Below are 27,136 nucleotides of genomic sequence, written 5' to 3'. Positions count from 1 at the left end.
CCATCTGGAAAAAAAAAAGGGATGTGATTTCTTGACAGTAGTAGTGGGAGCACTTGATGTAATGGGGTGCTATGTGTGGAGGGATTGGGGGAAGTCCAAAGGCAGTCCTTGTTGCAGGCTCTTCCTCAAAACTCTTGAATATTGAATAACCATTTAACCAATCCCTGGTACAGTAGTTAAGCTGCTTTTCCTTTCAGTGGTAGGAGATAGGGCTTGGAACCTCTTTTGTTAAAATGACTTATCACTGTTCTTCAACACCTTGAGTGCCAGCTGAGAAGAACGGCTTTCATTTTTTTTCCCCTTCTATTTTTCTTCCACAAATATTTATCTGAGTAGGCACTACTACATCAGTATCTGCTAAAAATGCCTGTGGCATCATAGTACCAATCCTGTTTAAGCCCACTTTGATATTTTCCAAACAACTTAATGTCAGACTGAGGCAGAAGCTTACAGGATGTGGACTGGTGTCTCGTATTGTTTTTAACCATGCTTGGAGAGCCTGTTTTTCTAGATAGAAGCATATCTGTGCATACATCCTGAGCAAACTAATAAGCAAATAAGTCTTGAAAAGCTTCTAAATGAACTTGAAACAAAAAGTGATTATTGCTGTCTTGCTTGAGACTGATCACTTCTTTGCGGCTGAAGATCCTAAGAACAAGACAGTGCTAACATCCTTGTGCAGGTGGCCTGCTTGAACTGTTAGTTGAGAGGTGTCAAAATTAAATGACTAATTGTTTTACTTTTTGCAGGTTCCTTTTTTGTCTCCTTTGGAAGGTCATATATATCTGAAGTTAAAATGTCAGGTGGACTCCTCTGTGGAAGAGAAAGGGTTCTTGGTAAGCTATTCACTTCAGATTCCTTTCTTGGAAATTACAGATCCCATTAGATGTAGTCACTTTTATAACTTCACACATGTATTCGTAGTGATTGTGAAGCTAAAAACTGGCTTGATTTTCCCCCCCTGCCCCCCTCTGAACTAGACCTCAAAACTTTCCTAGTTTATCTTCTAAACATGCCTAAATTAAAGCTACCTTTTAGGAGTTTGTATATCTTTTTCTTCTAAACACTGTTCACTTGTTGTTCTAAACTTCAGTTAATATTCTCTTCCTATAATCTGTAATGTGAGATGAGAAGATGAGATTCTAATTTCTCTGCCAGAAACCTTTACCAGGATGACTTGGATCTTGGTTTTGTCTAGTAAAAACAAATTCTCCCTAGAAAACGATTCCCCTCTGATGATGTTCACAGACTTTGACTTACAAAGAAGTGACAGTATTTTTTGAGAAACATCTTGAGCACTTCTCTCTCTAAAACTGGACTTAAAAAACGCAGCTGATACTTGGGCCTAATAGATGGAGCTGGTGAGGTCGTGTCCAGCAGATGGCAGTCAATGTGCTGTGAAAATACTTCAGCAAAATGTTAACATTTGCTGTTATTTTGGTGGTTTTGGAAACCCATGACAGAATTTCTTTAGTCGCTCTTCAAGCAGTTCTTTCTGTCTCCTTTCCTTTTACTTAATTGAAGTTGAACAGATTTCATTAGATGCAAACATTTCACATGCTTAGGGTATTTGCTATCCCATGTTTTTGTGTACTAATTTAAGAAAGTCCTTGTTTACTTCTACTATGCAATATGTAAAAACCTGAAGAATGGTGCACATCCATATTAAATGTTTTCAGAGTAAGGGTTTGGAAACTCCCTGCACCATTAAAAATTCTAATCTGAATTGTGAAGAGTGAAAAACACAACACAAAAATTAACTGGAAAAAAAAAGTTCTGTACAAGTTCAAGAAGGATCAGGAACAGAAGTCAGATACTGAACTTTCCATCCCAGTACTAAGGAAATGGAGCTTGAAATTGGCATAATCCTGCATCCAGCAAAATAACTGCCAACACAAACATTTAAAAATCAATTTCTAATTTCTTTTAAACTGACTGGACTCCTGAGTGTAGCCTGTAGAGCAGCCAAACATTTTGTAATCCTGAATGGTAAATCAAAGATGACTTAAATACCTAATCATAATAAATTAGGTTAGATGAATACATGTTTTGTGAACCGTTCATCCTGTATCTGGTGTAAGTAACCCTCCATTATCTTAAAATAATGGGAATGCTTACGACTGTCAACATGAAAATGTGGTAATTTGAAAGAGCAGTGATAGGTGCGTTTTGAGCGAAAGGCTGCAAGCTTGAGATTGACGGCATAAGTCCATTTTCTATGCTATCTGGAAAATAAATATATTGTACTAATAGAAGTCTCTCCTAATATATATTTTTTTATTTCTCTTATATTTACTCCTATGAAGGACTGTACTTGCAGAACCATTTTGGTAGAAAAATAGTTGAGTACAGACCAAGCTCAAAGTATAATGCTACCTCAGTCTAATTTTTTTAAATTTATTTTTATTTTAAAGACTATGTTCGAAGATGTTAGTGGATTCGGAGCATGGCATAGGCGCTGGTGTGTGCTGTCTGGAAATTGTATATCTTACTGGACATACCCGGATGATGAAAAACGAAAGGTAATGCTGTTTTATAAAGCTCAAGTCTCAAGTTCTGTAGTACCCTACAGAACTAGCTGTTCACTTTTAATGACAGTAACATTTAGGCTTAAAACAGGTAAGTATATTCACAGCATGAGATTCAAGCTCATAAAGTTTCTTGGGGAATGAAGGGGATTTGTCTTCATAAATATGACCTAAATCAGGGCAAACTTAGAAACTGACAATTTCATCTAATGGGAAAGGGGAAAAGTGGAGGAAGATCCATATTTAATTTCCCCTCTAGTCTTAAGGCTTTCCATTGTGCTTGTCAAATGACTAATTACTTAGTTGAAATTGATCAGACTTGTACAGCTTAATAAGCAGACTGTATCTAGTTGCCTTAAGTCTTAGACGAAATAATGATTTTAACACTTAGTATGGTAAAGAATTGGAGTGGGCAATCCTTCTGTATTGCAGAAGCATAGCTGTAATTATGGACTATCTTATTTGCAGTCATTGTTTTCTTGCAGCTCCACATTAGAGCTGAAACTGGTGCTTTTTAAATGGTTCTCACAGGAACCTAAGTTATTGTCTGGCTAATGAGACAAATTGGAGGCTCATCTGTCACTGGGGTGAACCTTCTTGTGTCCTTAGCTTGTTCTTGTAGTGTGTACTGAAATATTTCCAGGTCCCTTTAAAGGCTGCTTTCAAGACGTTTTTTCTGACTCACTTAAGCAATTTACCATTAAACACTTGCTTGTTTATTGGCAGAGCACTTTTTTTTTTTTCCCAAACTCTGGTCCTTTTGGGTCTTCTGTGCCAATCCAGATGCCTGAGTTTAGTTTCTTCCCTGCTAACAGAAGACGACCATATGCTGATAGTTGACATTGCCAAAATATATCAATGTACTTTCTTTCCCTGCCAGGAGAGAGGGGAAAAATCTCTGCCTAGTGTAATGGAAGATAGGCAAAAAAATTGAGTTAAGCAAGAAAAAGGTTCCTATTCTGCTTTTGTCTGCAAGAAAGCAGCTTTGGTTTGTTTGCCAGGTTCTGCCCTTGAAAAGCTTCTAGACTTGTTTCACTGTCATTCTGAGAAAGGGTCAGCTATATTCTTTTGATACATTATCATCTTCAGCAATGTTAAACTCTATCGTTATGAAATGCCTCCCCTTACCCCTACTATAGACGTTCTATCATGCAGAGATAGATGTAGCTCAGAAATGTTGTTATTGGGCAATGATTGCTTTAAATTGTGGAATTTTTTTAAAAATAAATTTCCCATGGCTGTACGTACATCGCCAACATGCAGCCTGTTTCTTAATGGCCTTTGAAAGGGAGCTATCCTTTTTCCTGTAACTTAGGTTATTTTAACTATTTATGGAATAATATAGTGAACGTGCCCAATAAATAGCAAATCCTTCTCCAAGCCAAGAGCAGCTAGGGGTTTCCCTGATGAGGTATTCTGTAAGTGTGAAGATTCAGAGGCAAGCTCTGTAACTAACTTTAGGTGTACAGCTGAGCCTCTCTAGTCAGCAGAAAGAGAACTGCCTTGAAATTTGAAATGGTCTTTGAAGGGGCCTAGCTATCAACTATAGAGGGAGCTAAAGCAGCTGGACTTGGCACTTGGGTGCCTCAGTTGCATGTTTGAAAATGCATCCATATGCTTATAGGCTTTGATAAGAATGATGCAAGTGCCTCTAAGTGCTTGTTTTCTGTAAGCTTTGACAGGGTTTACTCTTATCAGTTTGGATTTTATTATAAAGTTCTCTTGAATTTAAGAGTTAAGGCTTTTTTTTAAGGAGTAAAGAAAAGGAGGGGTTTATCTTTCTAGAGCCTAAGCCTTTGGTAAGGGATGGATTTGTTAGCTGTATTGCACCTGGTTGAGCAGGGCATGTTCTATTGTCTATATTATCTTGCTTCAGCTATAGGCCTTGAAGACAAAAAGTGAAATCAGTCTTTTTGTATGGAGTACTTGATTTGGGGGATTTCAATATGGCAAAAATTGTCAAAGCATATGTTGTTCAGAATTACTCAATTGCAGTGTTCTTGACTGATGAACTGACTTCGCTTTCAGCATCCTTTGGGCCGGATAAACTTGGCGAACTGCACTAATCATCAGATTGAACCTGCCAACAGGGAGTTCTGTGCCCGTCCCAACACTTTTGAGCTAATAACTGTCCGACCTCAGAGGGAAGATGACAGAGAGACTCTGGTCAGCCAATGCAGAGACACGCTCTGTGTTACAAAGTGAGTAGATAAAATCATGCAGGCTGTGGAAGGTTATGGGATGTGTGTGTGAGGTGAGGGGTGTTTTGCTTCAAGTGATAGTTTTAATAACGTAGGAGCTTTACAACTTCGATAAGCCAGTGCAAAGCTCATTTAAATGTTAAGGCTTTGGGATGACACTTGAACTGTTTGGTTCGCTTTTAGTCACATTTTGTCTTGCTGTCCCATTTTGGTCTCCTGAGGACAAAGAACTCAACTTTTCCAGAAGTGGAAATGCCAGGTAGCTTGGTAGCAGGATTGTGGAATACAATCCACATTATTTTTTCCCCTGCTATTTGGGCTTCCGTGGATGATCAGCTTGACGTTTTTCAGAATAAGTAAGTAGAGGCAGAGAAAGACGTATCTAATCCATTGGATTCTTTGCCTTTTAGGAACTGGCTGTCTGCCGATACTAAAGAAGAGCGTAACCTTTGGATGCAAAAGCTCAACCAAGTCCTTGTTGACCTCCGCATGTGGCAGCCTGATGCCTGCTACAAACCTATTGGAAAGCTTTAAACTCTGAAAGGGAAATACGAATAAAATATGTATGCAAAAACTTGCATAAACTACACACAAAAAAAAACCCTTGAATGAAAATGTGGGAAGTCCTCTGGGTCACTTATGCTTTAAATTTGAGAGAGTATTTAACATTATACAGGACTATGTTATGCAGTATTTTTATTTCACTTTAAGAATTTTGAAACTCTTTACTTCCAAGCTTTGGAGTATGGTAGGAAGCAATTAGCTGTTTCTAAATGTGCTAAATATTTATGTAACTCCTTTTTTGGAAGTCTTTTTTAGCTAAGTACGTTCTCTTCTTTAAACAACTAAATTATTGCAGGAAATCACACTTCAGGGCAGGAAGGGGGAGGAAAGCTAGCAAAAAACCAAGCTTACTAGCTAACTCAGCTCCCTGAAACACAACAGCTCAGAGTTCTCTAACAAGGATGGTGCTGAAGCACAAGATTTAATATTAAAGGGTTAGTTGTTTTTTTTTGTAATGATCGGGCGTAGAACTTACTTGTAAATTTTATTCTGCAACATGCAATATAGGTATTTCTTGCTGGCACAGTGTCCTTGTGGTCAGAACAAGAGACATGCACAATATATTCATACTTCTTTTGCAATTTCTCATACAAACTGGTATGGATAAGTGCATGGCATGTATACTATGTGGTTTACAGGTGTGGAATTATGTATGAAATATATTGCACTTTGATAGAAAGGAAAGGTCTGGCATATTTTTGTTAGGACTGCTATATAAAGAAAAAAAAAAGGAAAAAAAAAAGAGGTTTAGGGTTGTATATGTCAGTATTTCCTGGGTCTCATGTTTTCCATTTGAAAGCTCCATTTGAAAATCAGGAATAGGTTGTAAAAGTGCGTGTTTGGTTGTTTTTTTTTAAAGACTACGAAGCTGCTATGTACCAACTAATACTCCGCTGGCCAAAACTATGGGTCTTCCTCCCTCTCATAGACATGTCTGTAAACGCAGATAAAAGCAGTACTTCAGACCCATCATTAAAATGGCAAAACTTTTCAGTTAAAACTTGCAATTTTCACAGCTTTTCACTGGGCTTAGTGAAATGCTATCTCATTACTTCACTATTGTGAATGCAATAGCAGAATACTTAAAATTGCTATTGCTGTTCTTTCTTCACACTTGAAACACTAAATTCTGTTAGCTTATACTGTTTTCATCCTGCCACTTTTGTACTTCCCTTTAAATCTAGTTTTCTTTTTCAGATGTCTTTAAATATTTACAAACTATGTATTGAGATTTATTTTATTCATTTAAAATAAAGAATACAACACTTTCTGCTTTTTTCGCGATGTCATCCATGCGTTTGAGATACTAGTTTGTAGGCTGAAGAAAAGCTGGACTCCACACAGCGTTTAAGAAAGGATTCTATTCAATACGTGTATCCCAAAATACCACTTGATTTGGGAAGATAATGTGATGCCTCAGGGGTAGCTAGCACCAAATTTTGTAGTGGCCAGATTGTCCATGGGCAGCCACCATGAAGGGCTTGGAACATACATGAACATACAGAAGCCGCTAGAGACCAGCGGTTCATCAAATAGGGAGAGGAGAGATGGTTCTTTTCTCTTGTGACAGACACGGCAGCAGAGTAGCAATACAAGACGGGCAGTGGAAGAGCAAGCTTGAGCTGTGGACACACGATAGGCTGTCTACTTAAACTTCCGAGTGGATGTTCTTAACAATTGTTAAATATAAAATCGTGAAACAAGTCCATAGAAAGGTGTTAAGAATGGAACTGGATGTATCTGAGGGAATGACTTATTTTTGTTTAGGCTAATTGGGCTGTTACTCAGTGTAGAAACTGATCTGTGCTGCTGCTTTGCCCAAGATGAACAATTGTCCTCATCAAGGAAAGGTGTAAAGTGTAGCAGGTGATGTAAGTTAGAAAAACTGACCTGGGTGGCAAGCCCCAGGCACAAGCTGTCAGTGGCAATGACGTGTGCTACTGCAGCCAGCGCAGTGTGTGACGCCAGCTTAGCAGCAAGCCTGCAGTTACAGCTTCACTGACTGGTGCTGCTGTGTACCTCCTCCCCTCCTGCCTTCCCCTGCTCTTGTAAGGGAGAGCTGGGAAAATTTTTCAAAAACATTGGCAAATATATTTTTTCCATGTTTGTAGCAGATCCTTTTTGAACTGGCCAGACCGTGTGAATTTAAACAGCTTCAGGTAGCTATAGATGTTCTATGCCTTGAGAATAGTTCCTGCTGTCTGATTTCAAACAAAGTTTTCTAAAAACAGTTTATGAACAGAATAACATCAAAAAAACCCTTCCCATCTGCAGTGCATTGGAACTAGCCAGTGACATAATCCCTCCCCTATTCACATGCTCACGCTCTCCAGCTCTCCTCCAAAAAGACTTTGATAGACCGTTCCTTCTAGAAATTTGTACTGCCATAAAGTTTGAGTTTCATGGAGCTGTACTTAGCTTTCCAAGAGCAATTTTTTTTCCTGTTTATTTCTCTTTCCCCATGCATTTGTCACCTTCAACCAATTTAAGCACCGGGAGACAATTAAACTGATGGAATAGGCTAAGATTCGTTGTTCGTTACTGCTCTAGAATAAGTAAAGTTTTTTCAGCAGCATTTCTTTAAATATAGGACATTTATTTTTAGTGGTACTGGTAAGTGACTGATGGTTGGGGGTGCAGATCTTCAGCTGGTGTTTGCATTTGTTGAAATAATGGAGAGACATAGTGGTTGTAAAAGCTGACTGCTTAATAGGCCCAAAATTCATCTTTATTTGCATAGTTACTGTGTTAGTTACAAATCAAGTTCCTGCATACAACCTAAATGTGAACTGCAGCGCTCCTCTCAGAGGCACGAGGGCATGCGGTTGGGTTACTGCTCCTTCAGCCAGTGGTGAGCCCATTCCATGGAGTCCCTCAGAGACCCCATATCAAGCATGGAGCAATTATACTGGGCAAATCAGAGAGCTTTGCTTTGGGATTCAGCTATGGGGTTTCAGGTTGTCTTTGAGAAGATGCTGTCCTAATTTTATAAGAAAGCTCATTTTCCATTGTTCAGAAATTCAAGATGTTCACTAATAAGAAAGTCTATAAATGGGAAATGCTTTGCTCTGGGCAATGAAGCTTATTTTAGCTGAGGAAATTTCAGTTTTACTAGCTTGTAAAACTCCTAATTGGCGTTATTAAATCCCAACCTCAAATGAAATACACTAATTTGCAATAAGATTGCCTGAAAATTTGGCTTCTAAACACATACTGTTCCCTTCCCCCATGTAATTGCTACATTTCCGTATTTTGGTGTAGAGAAAATTATCTGATATTCTGTAATTATTGACTGTGCTGTACTTGTTCTATAGTAAAACCGCGTGGATGCACTTGTTTCTGTCCTTGTGTTTTTAATGAGAGACAGGAACCCTGAATAGGTAATACAAAATAGCAGGTGTTCTACTTGGCCAGTGTGCATTGAATGTTAGGCGGTTTGGTGGGGAGCGTTTGCACAGGAAGCAGGTACATTTCCTTTTCCTTTGAATGCCAAATGGTCTTCCTCAGTCACGCCTCTGTGGAGCCGAAACTGTTTCTTGGGAGACTGGGTGGTTTGGTAACATCTGAACGCCTTGAATGAATTGGAGCCCTATTAGTATCATTCAATTAGGGAATGTATTCCCCTTTGGTTTCCTAAAGTAGGTAACTTGAATATTTACTTAAATGTTAGCAGTTGTCCCAAAGGAATTTCCATCTTGAAAAGATGCGACACTGACTGTACTCTTAAGAAACCGAAGAGGATCTAGGATAGCAATAGTACGTGCTTCAGTCAGAACAGCATTAGCCGAGTCATCCGCTGCCTGTTCCGAATGCTGAGCCGATGTGTCTCCTACAGCCACGGCCAGCGTGCGAAGGTCCACGCCCAGCCGGGCCACCCACCTCCTCTAGTCTGGACCGCAGCCTAAGAGCTGGCTCGTGGGTGACGCAGCCTTGCACGAGGGACGTGTTCAGGGCAGAGCAAGTCTGCTGCAGCTTTGGCCAGTTTGGGTGGGTTTTAGTTATGCCAAATTAACACTTTCTGTTTGCCAGTTTTTTTTTTTCTGCCGGTAATTAATGCCATTTTATGCTGTCTGATCCCTTCATCGCCAGTAAGGCTGTGAGTAGGGTAGAGCTGTCTCTAATTTTTTGATATTTACTTATGTATTCTGCTAAGAGCATTGGATAAGCTGGTGAAAAAACTGTAGAAATTCTCAACCTTCAAGTCTGTGTGTGAAGTAGAGCAGGTAAAGACTGCCCAGTATCTTCAGTGATTCCCCTTAAAAGATACAGGACTGGGAATATCGTATTTGTTAGAAAGCGAAAGAGCAAAGACGTATTAAAGGTTGAAAAAAACCCCAACCTGTTTTAAATACATGAAGGGTTGTCAAGTTGCTGTCTTGTTAACGGGGAGGAAGAGAACCTGTGTTCAGTCAGCCTGTGCTAATGCTGCCAGGCAAATCAAAATTCTAGTGCTTTGTTATTCCTGGCACATTTTAATAAGCAAATAGGGGCTAAATAATGTATTGACAGTCAGGGCAATTACATACACACAATTTATAGCAATAATGAGTTTGGGATCCCCCCCTCTTTTGGGATCAGATTAACTGTTGAAAGAGTACAAATGGAACGCACAGAAATAATGTTCTGCAGGGAAGAAAAAAGGAGGTAGAACTAAGAGTTCGCTATATATGGAAAAAAAAATCACAGGGATTTGCAAACCAGTACAATAAATGGTCTAGCTAGCAGGTATTCTTTGATTTTTATTTTTGTAGCTCCACAGAAAAAGCATAACCTACTTGTGCAGGTGAGATACAAACTGATAAGAATGCTGTTGTGTTATGTCCACTGCTACTGGCTCTGATAAGCTGCCCTCCCCCTTTTATTGTGTGTGTCTTTAATCATCTGGTTTCATGGAATGCACTGGAAAGCGTCACCATATACTCCATCAGGGCTCTGGCAGTTTGGAAGTCAGTGTCCGCCTTGATCTTTGAATATAGCTTCAATCTGGTCGTTGAATGGATTCTCCTTCCCAAGCACTTGAGGCCATTCACGTAGTGCCTTCTGCCAGGTAATGCTTGTTCCAAGGGCTGCAGCAATCTGCAAACAGCACAAATACCGTCAGTTTCTTGTGCCTCTAATGTAGTTGTTTCATGCCAGCATCTAGGACACCCACCATAAAGAAGACCCCCCTGTATAAGGACGTGATGGACCATAACCTCTAACCAAAGAAAATACCCCATTCCAGCTGCTTGAACAGGGGAAAATCCTTCTGAAGAGTAAAAAATACAGTGACGACCATATATATGCACCTCCCTCATCAGTCATTTGGTCTAATGATGGTCTCCAGCTGCTTCTTGACTGTCTGGTCCATGAACTTCTATTCAAAAACTCTAGTCTGATTTTTTTTTTTTTTTTTTCACCCCAAAATTTTGAAAGTATTTCAAAAGCACTGCTTGGATATAATCTATAAAACTTTTCCAAATCCGAAGGAATTAATGCTCCTAAATGCCTCTGATACTTCTAATGAATATTCTCTCTGCTAGGAAACCATGGGTGTTGAGGAAAAAGAGACCAATTATATCTAGGTGCAAAACTTCCCAGCTCCGATGCTCTAAGTTTGCACCTGCTGCTGGTTGTCTTCAGAGCTTTTTTCCATGAGACCTGCAGAAGTGGTAAAGTAGCTTTTCTCCTTGATATCAGAACCACTCCAGCTTTCACAGGGAGTTTTTGCCCCAAAAGTTAGGCATGAAAGAGAAATTGTTTCTGCTGTATTGCCAGGCTGAAAAACATCACGGGTAGAGAGGGGGGAAGAGAGAACAGCCTTCTCCTTTAACCAACATTTCACACCCTGCTAATGTGTGTTTATTTTAACTTCTGACCTACAATTATATTTTGTTTGTATGGTAACTTTACTTTCAACCCTAAAACTCACTCTGGCATTGGTTGTAATTATGAGGTTTAAACAGGGCTAATGAAATTTTTTTTTTTTTAAGGGCCAAGATGGGTTTATAGAATCAAACTAAATACCATTATTTGGGAACAGACTGGAGCCTTTGGGGAATTTTTATGCTGCTCTTCTTAAATCCTGTTTTTGAAAGAAGCTGTAATGATGGGTCGGGGGACAAAAAACTTTCTTTTATTCAGAGCTCATGTACAAAGAGACACATTTGTGGGGTGGAAGCTCTTAGACTGTGGTCACTCGAGGTCCTGTTAAGCTAATGGAGGATTTGGGGCAGGGGAGAGGGACAGGGGAGATCGTGCAATTGCGTGTTTTCTCCTGGTCACAATCTCTAATGTGACCAAACATGGTTGTTCTGGGACAACCTATGGCTGCCACAGGACTGAGACCCGTCTCTGTCAGAGTGGTCCATTCTGTCATGGTAGTCTCCAAAACTCCTTCACAAGTTCCTAAGACTTCCATATGTTTTTTAGCAGGGCTGGTCAGTTGGTTGGTTTGTTTAATAAAACTGTTGTCTTTGCATGGTGCACCCTCTGCAAAGGTGTCACTGGAGGTATGCTCTACAGTGTCCAGACTGAAGTTCACTGCAATTTAAGGCATATGGGCTTAGACTGCCCTATAATTATGTAGGTCCTGCTCAGATATTGTTTCATGTGGTCCTGATGATTTCTGGTTTTTATTCGGTATGAGTAGCGTGGCCCAGAGAAGGGTTCACAATTACTAGAAATCACTTGCCTTATAGGCCTTTTTTAAATTTTGAAGCTCTTGTGCTTTGAAATCTGGTACAATTCCTATGCTTTTTGCAATTAATTTTTTGTGGATATGACAAATCCTAAGCAATTTTTTTAAAGGAAATATTACCCATTCCTCATAGAGCTCTGAGTGATGGCGACTGGGAGGTGGCTGTGTCATTTCAGCAGCTTCTGGCTATCTGTTTTCTCATTCCGCACCACACTGGCGATGGGCATGCTTCTCAGCAAAGTGTAAATACCCAACTCATCTGATATGCGTCACTTCAGCTTTTTCTCTCTTTTTTAAATTTTTTCCTGGCTGGAATGTTCTTTGCTATGACTTAAGGGGGAAAAAAAAAAGAAGGGATAAGCTAATCATGCTCAAGCTGTGCTTTCCTGCCTGTACATAATCTTTAAGAATCTTCCAAGCATCTCAGGTTCCTGTTTGTGACACTCAGGGCTTTCGCATTCTCCCTGATAATGTCATAAAAGCAAGAAATGAAGCCATTTGTGCAGGGTCTTGTTGAAGTGCATAGCCCTGTCATCCAAACAAAGTAATCAGCTGTTCTAGAGAGAAGGGATGTCCTTGAAGCCATCTGGCATTCACAAGGATTTGCAGTGAAATTTTGTAGTAAGGAAGAGATGCTGAAGAAAATCCCTGGGCTCGCTCTATAGTCAATGGGAAGAGAAAGTCAGATTTCTTCAAAGGACAACATAGCTGGACTTTGGAGAATGGGAACTTAGGACAACAGAGTGATGCACTTTGCTTTTAGGTGTCAAAAGTAAATTTTTTCCTCCACCTATGTCTGGAGCTGGGTGGTTTGGAAAAAAACCTCATGGAGCTCAATTTTAGCTTTGAAACTTGAGAGGAGTGCAGTTATGCCAAGAACAAACGTTTTGTAACTTAATAAAAACATGCAGGAAACCTCTCTCCCCCCCCCCCCCCCCCCGCCCCTCAGAAATTTGCAGTAAGGGGACGTGGTTCTGGGCCTGACTAAATGAATGAGCGCTTCGTGTTCTTTCAAGAAGTTTTAAAATATAAAATACTGCCTGGAGTGGGGACTATGGGGGCTTCTTTTTCCTGCCTCAGTGTCCTAACCTAGCCTTTTTCCATTGCATGAAAAAACAGAATACTTCTAATGGGACAGGGGCAGTGTTGCCTTTTTTCATATTTTCTTTTCGTTCTTGCAATGATAAGCACACAAGCCTCAGTTAGGAAGGTGAAATTCCCTCCCACATCCCTCCTGCATAACTGGACTGCTGGACTACTGGATATATGTTCTGACACTTGCTTCTGCCATGTTTATATCAGATTTATTTTTTTTTTTAATTAAAGAGACAGCAGATGAATGACAGGTGAAATCCAGGGGCTGACATCAGACATTGGCTGCTGCCCACTGCTAGGGACACAGCACATTCCCAGTTCAGCCTTGGCAGAGAGCAGCACTGTGATTCTTGTATGCCAAACTCCAAAGTTTCTCTGCACCTGAAGGCAAGAACTAAAATGTTTATGCTTTCTTTGGAGCGCTGCTCAATTCAAAAATTTGTGAGTATTTGTCAAGTGTTTTGAGACCTTCAGAGAGAAAATTCAGTAGAAATGCCCAGGCTGGGTCTTATCTGTTGTATTTATTGGTCAAGCTGTACATGAGGAGTGGGGAATAGCTGCAGAGATTGAAGTAAGAGCCCCCATTCTCTTGATGAGCTGCATGGCATCAATCCTCTCCCTCTAGGGAGCTCTATATGGTATGAAACCGTACCTGGCCAGAAGCATTCACATTGGTAGAAAGTAAAACTTTAAATAAAACTAGTATGAGGAGTGAGATAATTGTTTATCATCTCTCTCAAGTGTACTCTTAAACATCATCTCTGCTCACACTTCCCCTTCTTTTTATTAAGAGAGCCATTCTTTTGGAGCAGAGTGCTACCTCTCAGTCCAAATACTGGTATACTGATAGCAGACTGCTGTATACTAGCAGGAAAAGAAAAATGGATTTAAAGCGACGGATGTTTGGATAAGGCTAATTAATAAATCCTAGAAGGGCAATAACTCACTTGAAGTGAGGCATATCTACAGCTGGCACCTTGACTGTAATGGAAAATGTACCTATAAAAGCATTAATGTCATCCTAACAGCAGGACAGGGAGATTATACTACTGCAGGATGCCAGGTCCAGAGGGAGTGAAATATGGCAGCGCTTGGCCAGATCCTGCATCTCAGCACTCTGGGGGCTGTGTGTAGGTTTGCAGCTGCCCTTCAATGCCCTTTTGTAATTTTCTTTTGGCTTAGGCAGGATCCCTTTAAGATAAATACTTGCTGCCTTCAGCTCTGTGCTGCCTTCCACTTGCTGGTGGGCTATGGGACCTGGGCAAGAGCCTGAATGAAAAGCTGTGATCTGGCGAGCTCGGTTCCCATGGTGGCCTGTTGCTGGGGCCAGACTCGGGCCAGCCTCAGGCCAGCCACAGGGTAAGACATAAAAATAACATGAAGACCTTTTCTTCTTCAGTCCAGACTCTTCATATTGCACAGTTTCCCCAGATGGCAGGGTTAGGAATGGGGTTCATTTCATCACTGTTTTCACTCCCATTTCATTTGCCAAGTTTTCTCTACTTGCTTCCTTGCAAAAGGCCTGCAGCAAAAAATGCGGACACGTTTTGTTGATGTCCCTAGACTGCGAGCTCATACTTTCATGCAGCTGTCTCCTCATACTGAGTAGTAGCCAGGCAGGAATTTCTACTATGAAGGAGTCCCTCTTCAAACAGGAGGCTCTTTTGACTTGGCAAGGCTAAGCAAGCCACTGTATTGCTCCAGCTGACCAGCATGGGTGTAAAAGATAGAAACTAAAGCACATATTTTACTTTTGGACTTCCCCCTGCAGGTCTTCCCTGGCTGAACTGAGCACAGTCAATGAGGATGCTGCCAAAATGTTGGAATCCATTAGTGCTTGCAACGCACTCCTGTTAAAGTGCTTCTCCACGGACGCTCTTTCCTAGCGTGCAAGACAGCATTGCGTTGGGTTATTTGGTGATGAGGGTGTGGGAGTCAATATACGTAGGGTCTTAGCTCACATTTGTAAAACCAGTGCATAAATTCACCTTGTGCTGCTGAGCAGGGGGAGCCACCAAACAGGACTGATGGTGGCTGGGCATCCCGGTGGGGTTTGCTTACATGGCTCAGTTGTGCTGGGGTGGAAGAGGACACGCAGCCAGGCAGCAGTGACCTAGACAACAGCTTTATCCAAACTGCTCTCATCATGGCACAAAGCTGGTACCATGCACCACCAAAACATCACCCAGGAACATCACTCCTCCTTCTCCCAGCTGCCACCCGGACCTGTGCCCCTGGGCAGGGCAGGGGTGTTGGGAATGGAGCTGGCTGCTTGGAGGCCACATTTCCCTCACAGCAGCAGGTAGCAAGAAAGTTCCAAACCCATTGCTAAATATATGGGAGGGACAGCAGCCACTACCAGGGAGGGGAAAACCAGCTCTGCTGTTCCTGTCCATCACTCACCTCCTGCAATTTGTCCCCTTGTAATTTAGCCCAGCCTAATTTTTGCTCCAAAGAGTCAAGATTGAAAAGCATGGGAAACAGGAGTGGTCTTTGTTTTCGGGACCTGCCTACCGCCCCGTGTTGGCTTAGCGGCTGGGAGTGATGGTGTTGCGGCTGGCAGGAGAGCCCCAGCCCACTGTGCCCGCTGGTGCAAGCTGTTGCTGCTGGAGGCGGGATTTTAGCTCGCACGCAGCTTTTTGCAGAGCAGTCAGGGGAAGACTGGCTGCTGCTTTGCTTCACATATGTGTTTGAAATCTGAACCTAGAATATAGAAAACCAATTGGCTTTGTTTGTTGCTTATTGTAGAACGTGGTCTCTCCATGCTTTTTCGAGCGTCAGAAAAAACTAATTTGAAGTGAATATGGGAACCAGGCAACCTCACATTAGGTTATCAAACCCAGGCAAGGACTTACAGCAGATCAGCTGCTTCTCCTTCCCTTTCATTTATTTCTAACTGTAAACCTTCTCCTGACACCTGTCCTTGGAGACTAAGCAAGTGGGAGAAAACTTCGTAATATGTAGCTGCAGAGCATAAAGCAATTTAAATGTATAGCTTCAAAAAGAAAGCTTTGTTTCAGGCTGCAATGGGGAAACAGGTAGCCTTGGAGGCTGCAAGGCAGGGGCAGGGCTGGAGAGGGCCTTAGGTTGTTGCAGTGCTGCGTCGCTGCCCTGATCCTGCAAAACTCCTGTGGGTGTTTGAGCAGGCAGGTAGTTAGCCTATGTGGCAAGGATCTGGTTTTGTGGGTTAAGAGCTGTTTGGCCAGAGTATTGGTCAATGAGCAAAAGAAAGCGGCAGAAGACCTTGCAGGAGTTAGAGCAGAGTGCAGCCAGCCAAAGTGGAGGTCTCTGCTCTGGGGCTAAAGCCATCATCCCTTTTAAAAGAGAAATCCCCCAAACCTGCTGGGCAGCAACAGGCGCTGGCATCCTGCCTGCTGCCGCTCAGCTCCTGGGGCTGGGTTTTTACCTGGCTGGGGTGGAAGCCATCGACGGGCTCAATCAGCTGCCAGGGCTCGCCTCCCATCTTGTGCCACTCCTCAGCCGCTGCGAACAACGTAAGCAGAGGGTTATCACTGCTGAGCACGTAGGCGCCTGCCTGGAGGGGTACCCCCCTCTTCCTCAAAGCGCCGTTGGTATTTTTAAGCACACAACAGCTCTGCATGAAGATTATGATAATTCATATAAAGTTGTCAGAGCCAATATTGTGTACAATCCCCTCTCCTCGGGGCAGTATTATTTAAGCCTTTATTGTTTTTTTTTTCTCTGCGCTATTTATTCGAGGAAGCGCTTTGAACATAAATGATCATAAAACAATTCACTTTCCCTCCCAACTAAGATGGATACTGTAGCAAGTAAAGCTGTAAATTATTTAATACTGATTTAATACTTTTGTATTTCCCATTTTTAGTTGCATCTTCAGCAGTGCAAAAAATAAGGGGATAAAGAAAACAGTGCTTTTTAGAGAAAGAAATGCTAACACAATATTCGCATGGGCTGATGTCTGCAGGAACAGACTGTCATTTTCAGTTACTTCTCTTCTGAGCGGTCTTTTTCAACTCCAACGAAATAACCTTTTGAATTACATAAGCATGACATTCAATGCAAATGATGCTGCACGGTAAGCCCCAGAGCCATTAGAGGAGTAAAAAGCTTTCTCTCTTCAAAAGGGCTGTGGAGCGATCAAACATGGGACTAGTGGGTATGGCATTAACAGACTGTAAATTCAATAATTTCTTTTATAATGACAGATTAAGAATTCTTAATAGCATTATGCAGGCATCCTGTCAGGAGGAAAATGTTCTCTGTTCAAGCACCACAGTTTTGACTTAGACTCACCATTGTTTGTTGGACCCTGGCTATTGTGCCAAAAAGTGCTGTCTGAGTCCCCATACCAACTTTGAATTCACAGAAGGGCGATATTCCCACTTTGACTATAGAAACCTTGTTGAGATGCTTTGGTCAACACCCACAGTGACCTGTTTCAAGACACGGGGCTTGGAGCTTTGTTTCAAATTTGCTAAATGTTAGGCACCACACAGATTTGCCTTAGATTACACCACGGAGCGCTCATAGATGCACAGAGTGAGAGTGCCTAATTATATCTGATGTTATACATTGAGTACAAGGCTGTGTGTTGTGTTTTACTTTGCAGAGGGACTACTGTTCCAGTGCCAGAAATAGAAGAGGAGTAAGTAAGATAAGTAAGGTTTATATCAAGATAGGTGAATTCAGACCATTGTATATGACTTCCAAAAATCCTAGAGCAGTTGAACAAATACCCACCAAGTATGTCCAGAGTTTGTCTTAAAAGTGCCTATTGCCTTGGCTAGACTAGACTAGAGCTTGCTCCCATCACACCAAGAAAAATCCAAAACAAGCAAACCCTATCCTCCCGTCTATTGCACTTCTTCTTAAAGGAACCACCAAATTCTTCAGCTTGAATGTGAGCTTGAATGTCTGTCTAAATCTAGAATAAATGCTAGTGTACTCAAATTTTACTCCAAGAAAGCTGGGAGCTGCTATGTGTATATATGCCCAGGCCAGCCTGAAATCAACGTACTCATCACAGTGGGCAACCACTGCTAAATATTTGATGTCTGGAGAGTTTAGGGCAGAATTTGCGCTTGCTTCAGAAAGAGACCAGAAAAGTAGGTCAGCAGCCTTAGCTGGCTTTTGAGCACGCTCTCGAACTGACAGCTTTCCTGATGGCAAGCTCAGATCGTTTGCTCCAGGGCTGCAGGAAACTCTGCAAAGTGTCTTTCAGAGCTGATGTTTGTATGTGCATGTGTGATTTTGTTTACTTCATTTAATTCAATGTAATCAAGAACAGCAAATTATATTAAGAAGTTTCTTTTCGTGAAAGCAAATAAATTACCTAAAGTTAGTCATTTAACTCATTAAAGTAATTTGCCTACCCAGCAGGTATCGTTAGGACGATTTGTTAAATATTAAGAAGCTGAGGCAAAAGCCACAAGGAGTCTTGGACATCCTGAAACTCTGTACTACAATATCAAACTTGACAGTGGAGCCCATCTCTCTGAGATAAAGTTTCAGACAGATAGACTCCTTCTCCCATCATCCCTTCTTTACCTCCTCCTCCGTATGGTCTGCATGAGGCCCAGAACCAGCTTCCTGAATTGGGTCATGTAGGATAAAATAAGTCTGTGATTTTTTGATAGGATTTGGCTGCAAAAATGAGATTTTTGTAATAATCTGAGGTGCCTCAGCAGCTTTGTGCTTCCAAGGACAGCCAGGCACTGATTGGGGGAGGTGTTAGAGATGCACACTTTGAAGAATTGTCAAGGGTGCTTCTGTCCATTCACAGCTCTGGTTTCAGCTGTCTGCATGCTGGGCTTTAAAATGTAGTCCCCAGGCAAAATTTTTCAAGAAGGACCAACATGGAACTACCTCTCTATGTAAATATAAAAACAATGAAATGCAGATCAGGGCTTTTTTCCAATTATTATATACTATTTTTGGAACATAGAAGTTCGTGCTATCAGGGAGAGATCTGAGGCGGCCAGGGCTGGAGCTCCTGCCCCACGAATGGAGACTGCAGGATGGGCATGTTCCACCCTGGGGAAGAGCCTACAGGGAGGTGATGAGGATGGGTCCAGTCTCTTCAAAGCAGTGCACACTGGGAGGGGGAGAGACAACGGATGTAAGTTGAAACATGGGAGATTCGGGCTGGATACAGGGAAAAAGCTGTTTTCTTACTTTCCTGTCACTATCTAACTACCTGAACATGTTGCCCACCTCAATTCCTCACCCCATGCTGATTCTTCTTTTTAAAAAGAAAGAGTAAATGTGTTTCTTCTTGCAACAGAGCTGGGCTGATGCTGGGTGATGCCTCAAGCTGGACCCATGTGCATCTCGTGAGGGAAACAGAGCTGAAAGGGATCCAGAGACAAACGTCTGTCCCCAGCCCTGCAAGGATGCTGTCCTGCCATGGTCATAGTAACGAGGAAAAGTTTCTGGTTCTTTTAATTTTCTTTTTTTTTTAAGTATCTGTTGCAGAAGGAAGTGGTTTAAGTAATGTGCTTACCTAATGTCACTTAAGATCACAGAAGGATGAATTTTGTAAGCTCTCGGAGTCAAAAGTTACGGTAGTATGTAGGTTCTTAAGGAAGCATAGAAAAGGAGCCAGTTCTTCCTGGGAAAGGCACTTCTACTTTCGCAAACAGTGAGTTAAGAGAGGGCGACTGTATTATTCTGGTGGGAAAACTGGCTGAGAAAAGTTCTCCTTCCTGAGGCACTGCTCATCCCAGAGGAGGCAACATGAAGCCTGGTCAGTGATGTAGTGATTCAAGGCCAGGCTAGATGGGACTTGGAGCAACCTGGCCTAGTGGAAGGTGTCTCTGCCCATGGAGGGAGGAGGGTTGGAACTAGATGATCTTTAAGGTCCCTTCCAATTGAAACCATCCTATGATTCTCTGTAGTACACTACAGCTCATAAAGACCACCTTCAACAGTACAGACATGCCGTCTCCAGCCTAGATGACCTGCTATGAAAGCAATGATCAAAAATAAAACCAAATCTTATGGACCAAGATAGGTTTGAGATTTCTTTTTTCTTCATCAGCCTGAGAAGCTGCACTGGACAAGCAGGAGGCATTTTTAGTGCAGGTTCATCTGCTGCCCCTGTTGCCTTGCCGCCAACACCCCCTGCCACCCAAGTGCATGTGGCCAGTGTGCTGCACACTGGGGTTGTGGGTGCTGGTGACTGGGAGCAGCGCAGAGATTGTGGTCCCCAGGCTGGTGGAGGGGTCTTACCTCGGCAGAGATCCACAATTACACCATCCAGGGAAGCCGGGAGGTGGCATTAAGGGTTGCCCCTTTGCCCCAGCCCTACCAGCAAGGTCACCTAGGCTGGCTGGCTATGCTGCCCTTTTCCCAGTACAGAGCTAAAATATGAGTAGCCTATTAGCAGCCCAGCACTGGACCAAACGCTTCTTGAGAAAGACAGGAAAAAAGCAACTTACTTTGTCTCAGTGGGAAATCCATGTAGAAAATATCAAAGTTGGCATATTTCTCAGATCTTGCTATTTCTTTCAGGACATTGGAAAGTTGTAAAGCTCTCTGCAAAAATCAAGCAATTTAATGATGATTCATTGCTAGTCATGCTGCTTGGTGTGGATTCAGCTTTTGTCATCAATGTGTGGTCAGGAATTTGAAAGCTAATGTTACATTTTTAGCTGGGGGAAAGGAGGTGAAATGGGTTCTTTATCATAACATAGACTTGAATGAGCACCACCAGCCTCTGGGCTCCCCCGCTCACCATGCAATACGTCATTGCAGGTTGCACTGAGGCCTCAGCTGCTGTAATAAGTTTAATACAGCATATGGTTATTTTACTGGTGACCTCTTTTAGCAGTGTCTCTGCACCTATGTGTGTATATATATATATATATATATATATATATATTTTCTGAATTTCTTGGTTTTGGAGGCCTCTTGATAAGTGTCAGCCAAGTCATTTCCATCCCTTTTAAAGAAAAATGAAACTTTTCTACAGAAAAAAGTGTTCTCCTTTCCCATTATCCTTCCCACTACTGTGTTGTGGGTGCTTATCTATCCAGACCAGATTCTGCCCTCACTTTCAGCAGAGTAAATTACCTCTATAGAGATAACTGATATATCCAGTGTGATTTCTACAGCTGTAATAGAGATCAGGATCTCCTAAATATTTAAATTGTGCAGTTTGGATAATAACACAGACAATTAGTTTCAGACAGGGGCTCAGAAAGAAGATTAATTCATACCCTGCAGACATATGAATTGTTCATGGACAGAAGTTACGTGTACTGTATGTTCTGTATTGTTGGTATGAATATATAAGCTGCAATCCTGCAAAGATTTAGGAATGTGCTTAATTGCTTTCGCTGAAGTCGAGAGGGACAGGACATAAAATGAAAAACATATGTAAGCCTTTGTGAAATTAACGCCATATTTTTTGTTTAGCGAATGCAAACATTAATATAACTATACACAGAGATGAGACCTTTGACGATATTTGGTTACTGGCTCTTTTACATGGCTGCAGAGGGGTGTTGGGATTAAAAATCAGCTTGTACCATAAGCGAGTAAGTGGCTGATATTATGTGACATTCACTTCTGCAGCCAGATTTTTAGGGTGAGTTTTAAGACATCTCTGTTCTGTCTGTTCCCATTGCTGCACTGAGCCCGGATGCTCCTTGGTCACACCATCTGGTGATTAAGTCCACAGAAATGTGTCTGAGGAAGATTAGCACAAATCCCAAATGGAGACAGGGTAAGGCTCTTGCTCTCGGGGCCTGCTCCTGCTGCCAGCAAAATCTATGCAGTTGGCTTTTCATACTCACAGCTACTTGATTCACAAGCCTTTTCTTTCTTATCAGGTACATTTTCTCCTTAAAGAACATGATCCTTAACAGTTTTGTCTCAGGGAGTTCACATCCCTTGAGAATAAATTTGGGCAGCTGAAGAGGTTGGAAAGGGAGTACACTTACAAATCCCTCAACTTAACCATGCTGCCTCCCAAAACCTGAGAGGCATTTGAAAGGATGGGTATGCATGTTTCCACATTTTCTCCCCACCTTTGGAAGAAAAAAGTGTGCTGATATCTTGCCTTTGGGATATCAGGCTTATATCCTCAGACACAGGGATAAACTGGAAGACAATCTGTGCAAGAGGGTGGTCCCGTTGCAGCCTTGTCAAGACTTACCTCCGAAGTCAAATTCCTGAGGGTCTCATTGGAGGTCAGCCAGCCGCTGCAGGGGCTCACCTGGGCAGGCATGGGCAGTGAGGCTGTAGCAGTGGGCCAAGAGGAAAGGGGCGGCTCATAAGCTACAGCCAGAGACTTTACCTGGAGGCAGTCGAGGAAGGAGTAAAGTTGACTGTAGGTGATGTCCCTGTTCAGCTGCCCTGCAAAGCACAGAGAGGGAAACTTCATGTGCCTGATGGCCAAATTAGCTTCATTTTGCAGGTCTGTGTGTTGCCACACATTAGATCCCCTCGGTGGAGTGAGGCGCCTCAGAAGCCCCAACCTCCCTCCCCCTCCGGTTGCCCTTCCATAACCAGAGCTAGGGTGCAAGAGAGGTGGCACTGATGCATCCTTTCCACTAAGGCGCCCATGTCCTCACAGCATGCAGAGCCACTTTCACTCCTCCTGCATCCCTCTCCAGCCTTTCACGGGTGATTCGTCTCGCACACGGGGTTACTCATCACAGCCTGTGCCAATCTCTGAAATGCGTGACTGATATTTTATCCATTAACAAGTCCCTCACCCTCCAAACAAATGCAGGGGTTGCAAAGCTGAAGGGAAGCTTGAAGATGCCTGTGTATACTCTGAGTTTCCATTTTCCTTGGAGAGGTTAGCCTTAAAAGTGAGGAACAATTTTGCTGTCACAGAGGGAAGTGGATATGCTTGTGTGGGTGAGGAAATCTAAGCACCAAATAAAACACCCAGCTGACATTCCGTAAAAGTCACTGTGCTAGCCTGGCTTGCCGAGAGAATTTCTTGGTTTCTTGACCTTTTTTTCTTTGGTAGCTACAATCAAGATATAGAAATTAAATGGCTACTTAGTTCTCTAAGTAAGTTTGCAGCACACTGATCAACCCATCAGTCTTTGTTATTTTTGCAGTGCTGAAATATGCAATTTTTGTTGTTGTTTTGGAAACTACAAAGTATGATCTCTCCCAGGTAAAATGGGCTCCTCAGGTTGCTTTGCAGCAGCTCCCTCATATAGATGTGATTCCTGCTTATCTCATGGCTGCCCATCACCCAGCAGCAGTATCAGCTGCCTGGGGAGAAAAAGATGGGGAGCTCAAAGGTCTAGTGTCACTTCCAGATATTGAGGATGTCCCAGACCCACATAGCCTGAAAGCATCGGGCCCTGGTATGGGCTGTCAGGGGGACCAGGAATTCGGCAGAAAGCCAGATCGACATCTGGTCGTGCCTGACTGGCAGCCAAGCAGGGAAACCCTCTCGCAACCTGTCGGAGGATCTGACAGAAGTGATCTCTTGCTGCAAAACGTGTTGCTTAAGATTATTTGGGTCCCTCCAAGGCAAATCAGCCCCTCTGAAAAATTTCCAACTGGTCCTATAGCTAATCACTCCTGATTTGGCTTAGGCCAAATGCCATGTGTTGTCTCTGATAATTAGATACCCAGTAGAGGAACCGTCCCTGTGAAAAAAAAATGCACTCAAGGAAAGAAATGTGTTTATGTAACTAAAAAATAATTATCACAGGCTCTCCCTGCCCTGAAACGGACAAGATTTCTCTTTTATTTTTCTTTTTTTTTCTGTTTAGATTTGTAGTAGTATAGTGCCTATTAGAGAAAAATGTAACAAGGTATCATCAGGACTAGAAATGGAGACCTCAGACTTCCTAAGAAGAGGCCAGTACTTTTGAAGTGTAAACTAACCTGTAGTAGATAATGCAGAAGCTGTGGGGCCACTGGCAATGATTGGGGAAACCATGGCACAGAGTCTGTTGAAAGCTCTAGTACCCAGTGGCTGCCAAAATAATCTGAAGATGTAATATCTACTGTTTCAATGATGTGATTTAACTTCTCTCTCTCTTTGTTGATGAGAGCTAAGATGACAACTTTCCACTTGTTCAGATGCAAAAGAGATTCCTTTACCCAAATACAAATAAGAACATGCTTTTGGTCTAAAATTTGGCAGCAGAGTGTCCACGATGGTTCCTTGTACGTACTTTTGACTGGAGAACAAGTGACTTACTGTAGCTCTTTGCATAAAAACTTTATTCGCTACCTGTATGAAGTATTTCATACTCTTTATCCACTGCAGAGTATTATGAACTTGTAGAGAAGGGCTTCTACAACCAGCTTCCAAGCTTCTCCACCCCACAACCTCCCATATGCCCAGGGAAATGTTTCCACACTGACCCCAGAGACACAGCTGTTGGCCTAACCAAGGATGGACATCACACGTCCTTGCAATGAATGCGGCCCCTTGTGCTGATGTTCCTCCTTGTTGCTTGGCATAGCAAGGTTAATGGTCAGAGGTACAGTTTCATGCACGTTTGGAGATGCCAGGCTCCCAAAGGTAGCCTCCAAATCTCTGAAAACACTGCTCCAAAGCACCTTATGGCAACTGCACTCTGAGGAAACACCCCAAAGCATGCTTGCACATGGTGTGAGGTTTCAATTGTCACACCTGTAAGTAGCATAGGAGGTGGCAGGCACCCAGCGCTTATTTCTCTAAGTTCTAACCAGTGTTTCACAACCCTCTGACTCAATCTGCTGTCCTAGTCTACATCCAGTTTTACCAAGACATCCACCAGTCAGTGAGTGGAGGTGTTCAACAAATGTCCAGCCCCACTCGTAAAAACAAGCAGGAGGAAGTGCAGGCAGGCCGGATGCAATTTTGGGCCAAGGCTGAGGTAAAACAGCTTGTTTTCACATCCACAGCATGTATTGTGCATGCTTTGGAGTTGAGTGGGTCTGGCTGGCAGGAGAACCAGGCAGGACAGGCATCTGCCCTTTAGTTGCCCTGTCCTGCACTGAGGATGGTAAGTTGGCTCTTCTACTGCACAGCCAGTATTTGCCTCATATTTCTCAGATCTCCTCCACTCTGTCAGGTTTGCTTTAAGTTGTCAATAGATTCAGAAATCAATTAGGGAGAGAAGGCAGCATGAGCAGGCAGGTAACTAGGAGGAACCTCACAACATCTCATGTTTACCTAGAGGATGGTATCTGTCATGCAGGTTATCCCAGAGAAAGCGGCCATCTACCAAGCCTGTTAAAATCACGTGGCTGCCATTGGGAAGTCGGGAGTCCAGGTATTGCAGAGCTTGCATCACATTGGAGAACATTTCTTTGGGTGTAGTCATGTGAGCCAGTGTGTCACGGTCCCTGCAGAAGAAGCAGATGCCAACAGGACATTGTGGCAGGTAATACTGTGCCCCCCAAAAGGCACCTGAAAGAGCGGCATTTTCTTCTTTGTTGCTCTTCCAAATTGTTAGCTAAATAAAACACTACAAAAATGATGCTATGTGTTTCAGACTCTCATTGTTATTGCCAAAATCGGAAGTGATATAGGAACCTCTCTTGGTATAACCCTTCTCTCTGCTAAAAACAGACAGATGCATCCCTTTTTTATCGGGTGGCCTCTTGTTGTGGGTTAACCCCGGTGGGCAGCTAAGCAGCACACAGCCACTCATTCACTTCCCCCCACCCCCTCAGTGAGATGAGGGAAGAGGAAAGGAAGAGTAAAAGCAAGAAAACCTGGGGGTCAAGATTAAAAAAAAAAAGTTACTGTCCAATAAGCAAAGGAGAAGAGGAGAAGTAGGAGAGAAAGCAAGCAAAAGAAATGATGCAAAGGCAATCACTCCTCACCTCCCATGGGCAGATCAATGTCCAGCCAGTTCCTGAGCAAAAGATGGCTAACCCCCCAAAAAATCCCCTTCTCTCCCTTTTTACTGCTGAGCACGACGTTACACAGCACGGACTACCCCTTTGGTCAGTTTGGGTCAACTGCCTGGTTGTGTCCCCTCCCAACCCTTGTGCACCCCCATCTACTCACTGGGGGGACAGAGTGAGGAGCAGAGAAGGCCCCAGTGCTGTGCAAACATTGCTCAGTAACAGTTAAATGTTATCATTTATCATGTTATCAGCCTTGTTTTGATCACAAATCTAAAACGCAGCACCATAGGAGCTGCTATGAAGAAAATTAACTCTACCCTAGCCAGGCTCAGCAGAAAAGACAAGAAAGAAAAAAGCCTTAGGTTCCCTACAGGTTTTATTCCATAATTTGCAAATGAGTTAATCTTTATTTACAGTGTAGTGAGTTGAATCAGAGCCATGAAGCAGACTATGACCACAGTGGTTTCCTGTGGTGCTAAAAAATCTGTGTAAAACTACTCTAGTAAACCTCACTGTAGCTGTTGCAGGCATCTTAAGTCACTTGATATAAACCCAGAAATTTGCTGACCTATAGTCCTTAAAAGTCCATGCTGCTTTTAGTGTCCGCAAAGACACTGTCCTTTGTGTATTTATCAAAGTCCAGTCTGCGATCGACATTCGCCTGATCTAGTGTCTACCTCAAGTTTCAGCAGAAAAAGGATCTGTTGCCCTAAGGGCATGTAGGGTGCTGCTGCACCTGGTTAAGAGCCTCTATGGTTCTGCTCTGAACTGGGGAAATGGTGCTGCTCCACACACAAGGCTTCAGGGCATGGGATGCCCTGCAGGCAGGTGAAAGGAGGGCTTCTTTCCACACGTCCTTCTGCACGTAGCTTACATTCATCACGCTCTTTGATTATGCCAGGTAGAAATATCTAAGGTAGCTTTGTTGCTCAGGTGTCTGTGCCTCTTACTACAGCTCTGCAGGAGGGCAGTAAGGGTTCTGGACAAACGTGGGAGACAGGAGGGAGGAGGCTGGAGGGAAGAGGAGGAGGTATTTAAGATAAAATAGTCCTCAGAAATGTTCATTGGGGTAACAGGAGCTGTGTCAATGTCCCACAGGTACTGAACGCCCACATTTTGTGGCTCACTGGCAGGCCTCAACCGCTTTGAGCCAGAGTCCAAGGCTCAGGTTTATCCTTCCCCTCTTGCATTTAGCTGTAAATGCTGCAGGAGGGGGAAATAAAATCCTGAAGTTGAAATAAATTTCAATTTATATAAGA

At 42.7% G+C, this 27,136-nt stretch overlaps 2 protein-coding genes across 2 annotated transcripts in view; one reads left to right on the top strand and one right to left on the bottom strand.

The window, feature by feature from the left end:
- ANLN (anillin, actin binding protein) overlaps window positions 1-5,263 on the top strand; it is a 28,250-nt gene extending 22,987 nt beyond the window's left edge. The window contains exons 22-25 of the mRNA XM_086468013.1: window positions 750-836; window positions 2,415-2,522; window positions 4,557-4,729; window positions 5,140-5,263. Coding sequence (XP_086324139.1) covers window positions 750-836; window positions 2,415-2,522; window positions 4,557-4,729; window positions 5,140-5,263 — 492 coding nt within the window. The remainder of the gene's footprint in view (window positions 1-749; window positions 837-2,414; window positions 2,523-4,556; window positions 4,730-5,139) is intronic.
- A 4,846-nt stretch (window positions 5,264-10,109) lies between these two features.
- AOAH (acyloxyacyl hydrolase) overlaps window positions 10,110-27,136 on the bottom strand; it is a 79,886-nt gene continuing 62,859 nt past the window's right edge. The window contains exons 17-22 of the mRNA XM_086467873.1: window positions 25,195-25,367; window positions 22,351-22,409; window positions 22,210-22,269; window positions 20,489-20,585; window positions 16,474-16,550; window positions 10,110-10,369 (exon numbers count right to left, since the gene is read on the bottom strand). Coding sequence (XP_086323999.1) covers window positions 10,241-10,369; window positions 16,474-16,550; window positions 20,489-20,585; window positions 22,210-22,269; window positions 22,351-22,409; window positions 25,195-25,367 — 595 coding nt within the window. The 3' untranslated portion in view covers window positions 10,110-10,240. The remainder of the gene's footprint in view (window positions 10,370-16,473; window positions 16,551-20,488; window positions 20,586-22,209; window positions 22,270-22,350; window positions 22,410-25,194; window positions 25,368-27,136) is intronic.

The sequence above is a fragment of the Leptosomus discolor genome, chromosome 7, assembly GCF_034619465.1.
Source record: "Leptosomus discolor isolate bLepDis1 chromosome 7, bLepDis1.hap2, whole genome shotgun sequence".
NCBI lineage: Eukaryota > Metazoa > Chordata > Aves > Leptosomiformes > Leptosomidae > Leptosomus > Leptosomus discolor.
Note: the sequence above shows the minus strand (reverse complement) of the source record. Positions and strands in the feature narration are given on the sequence as shown.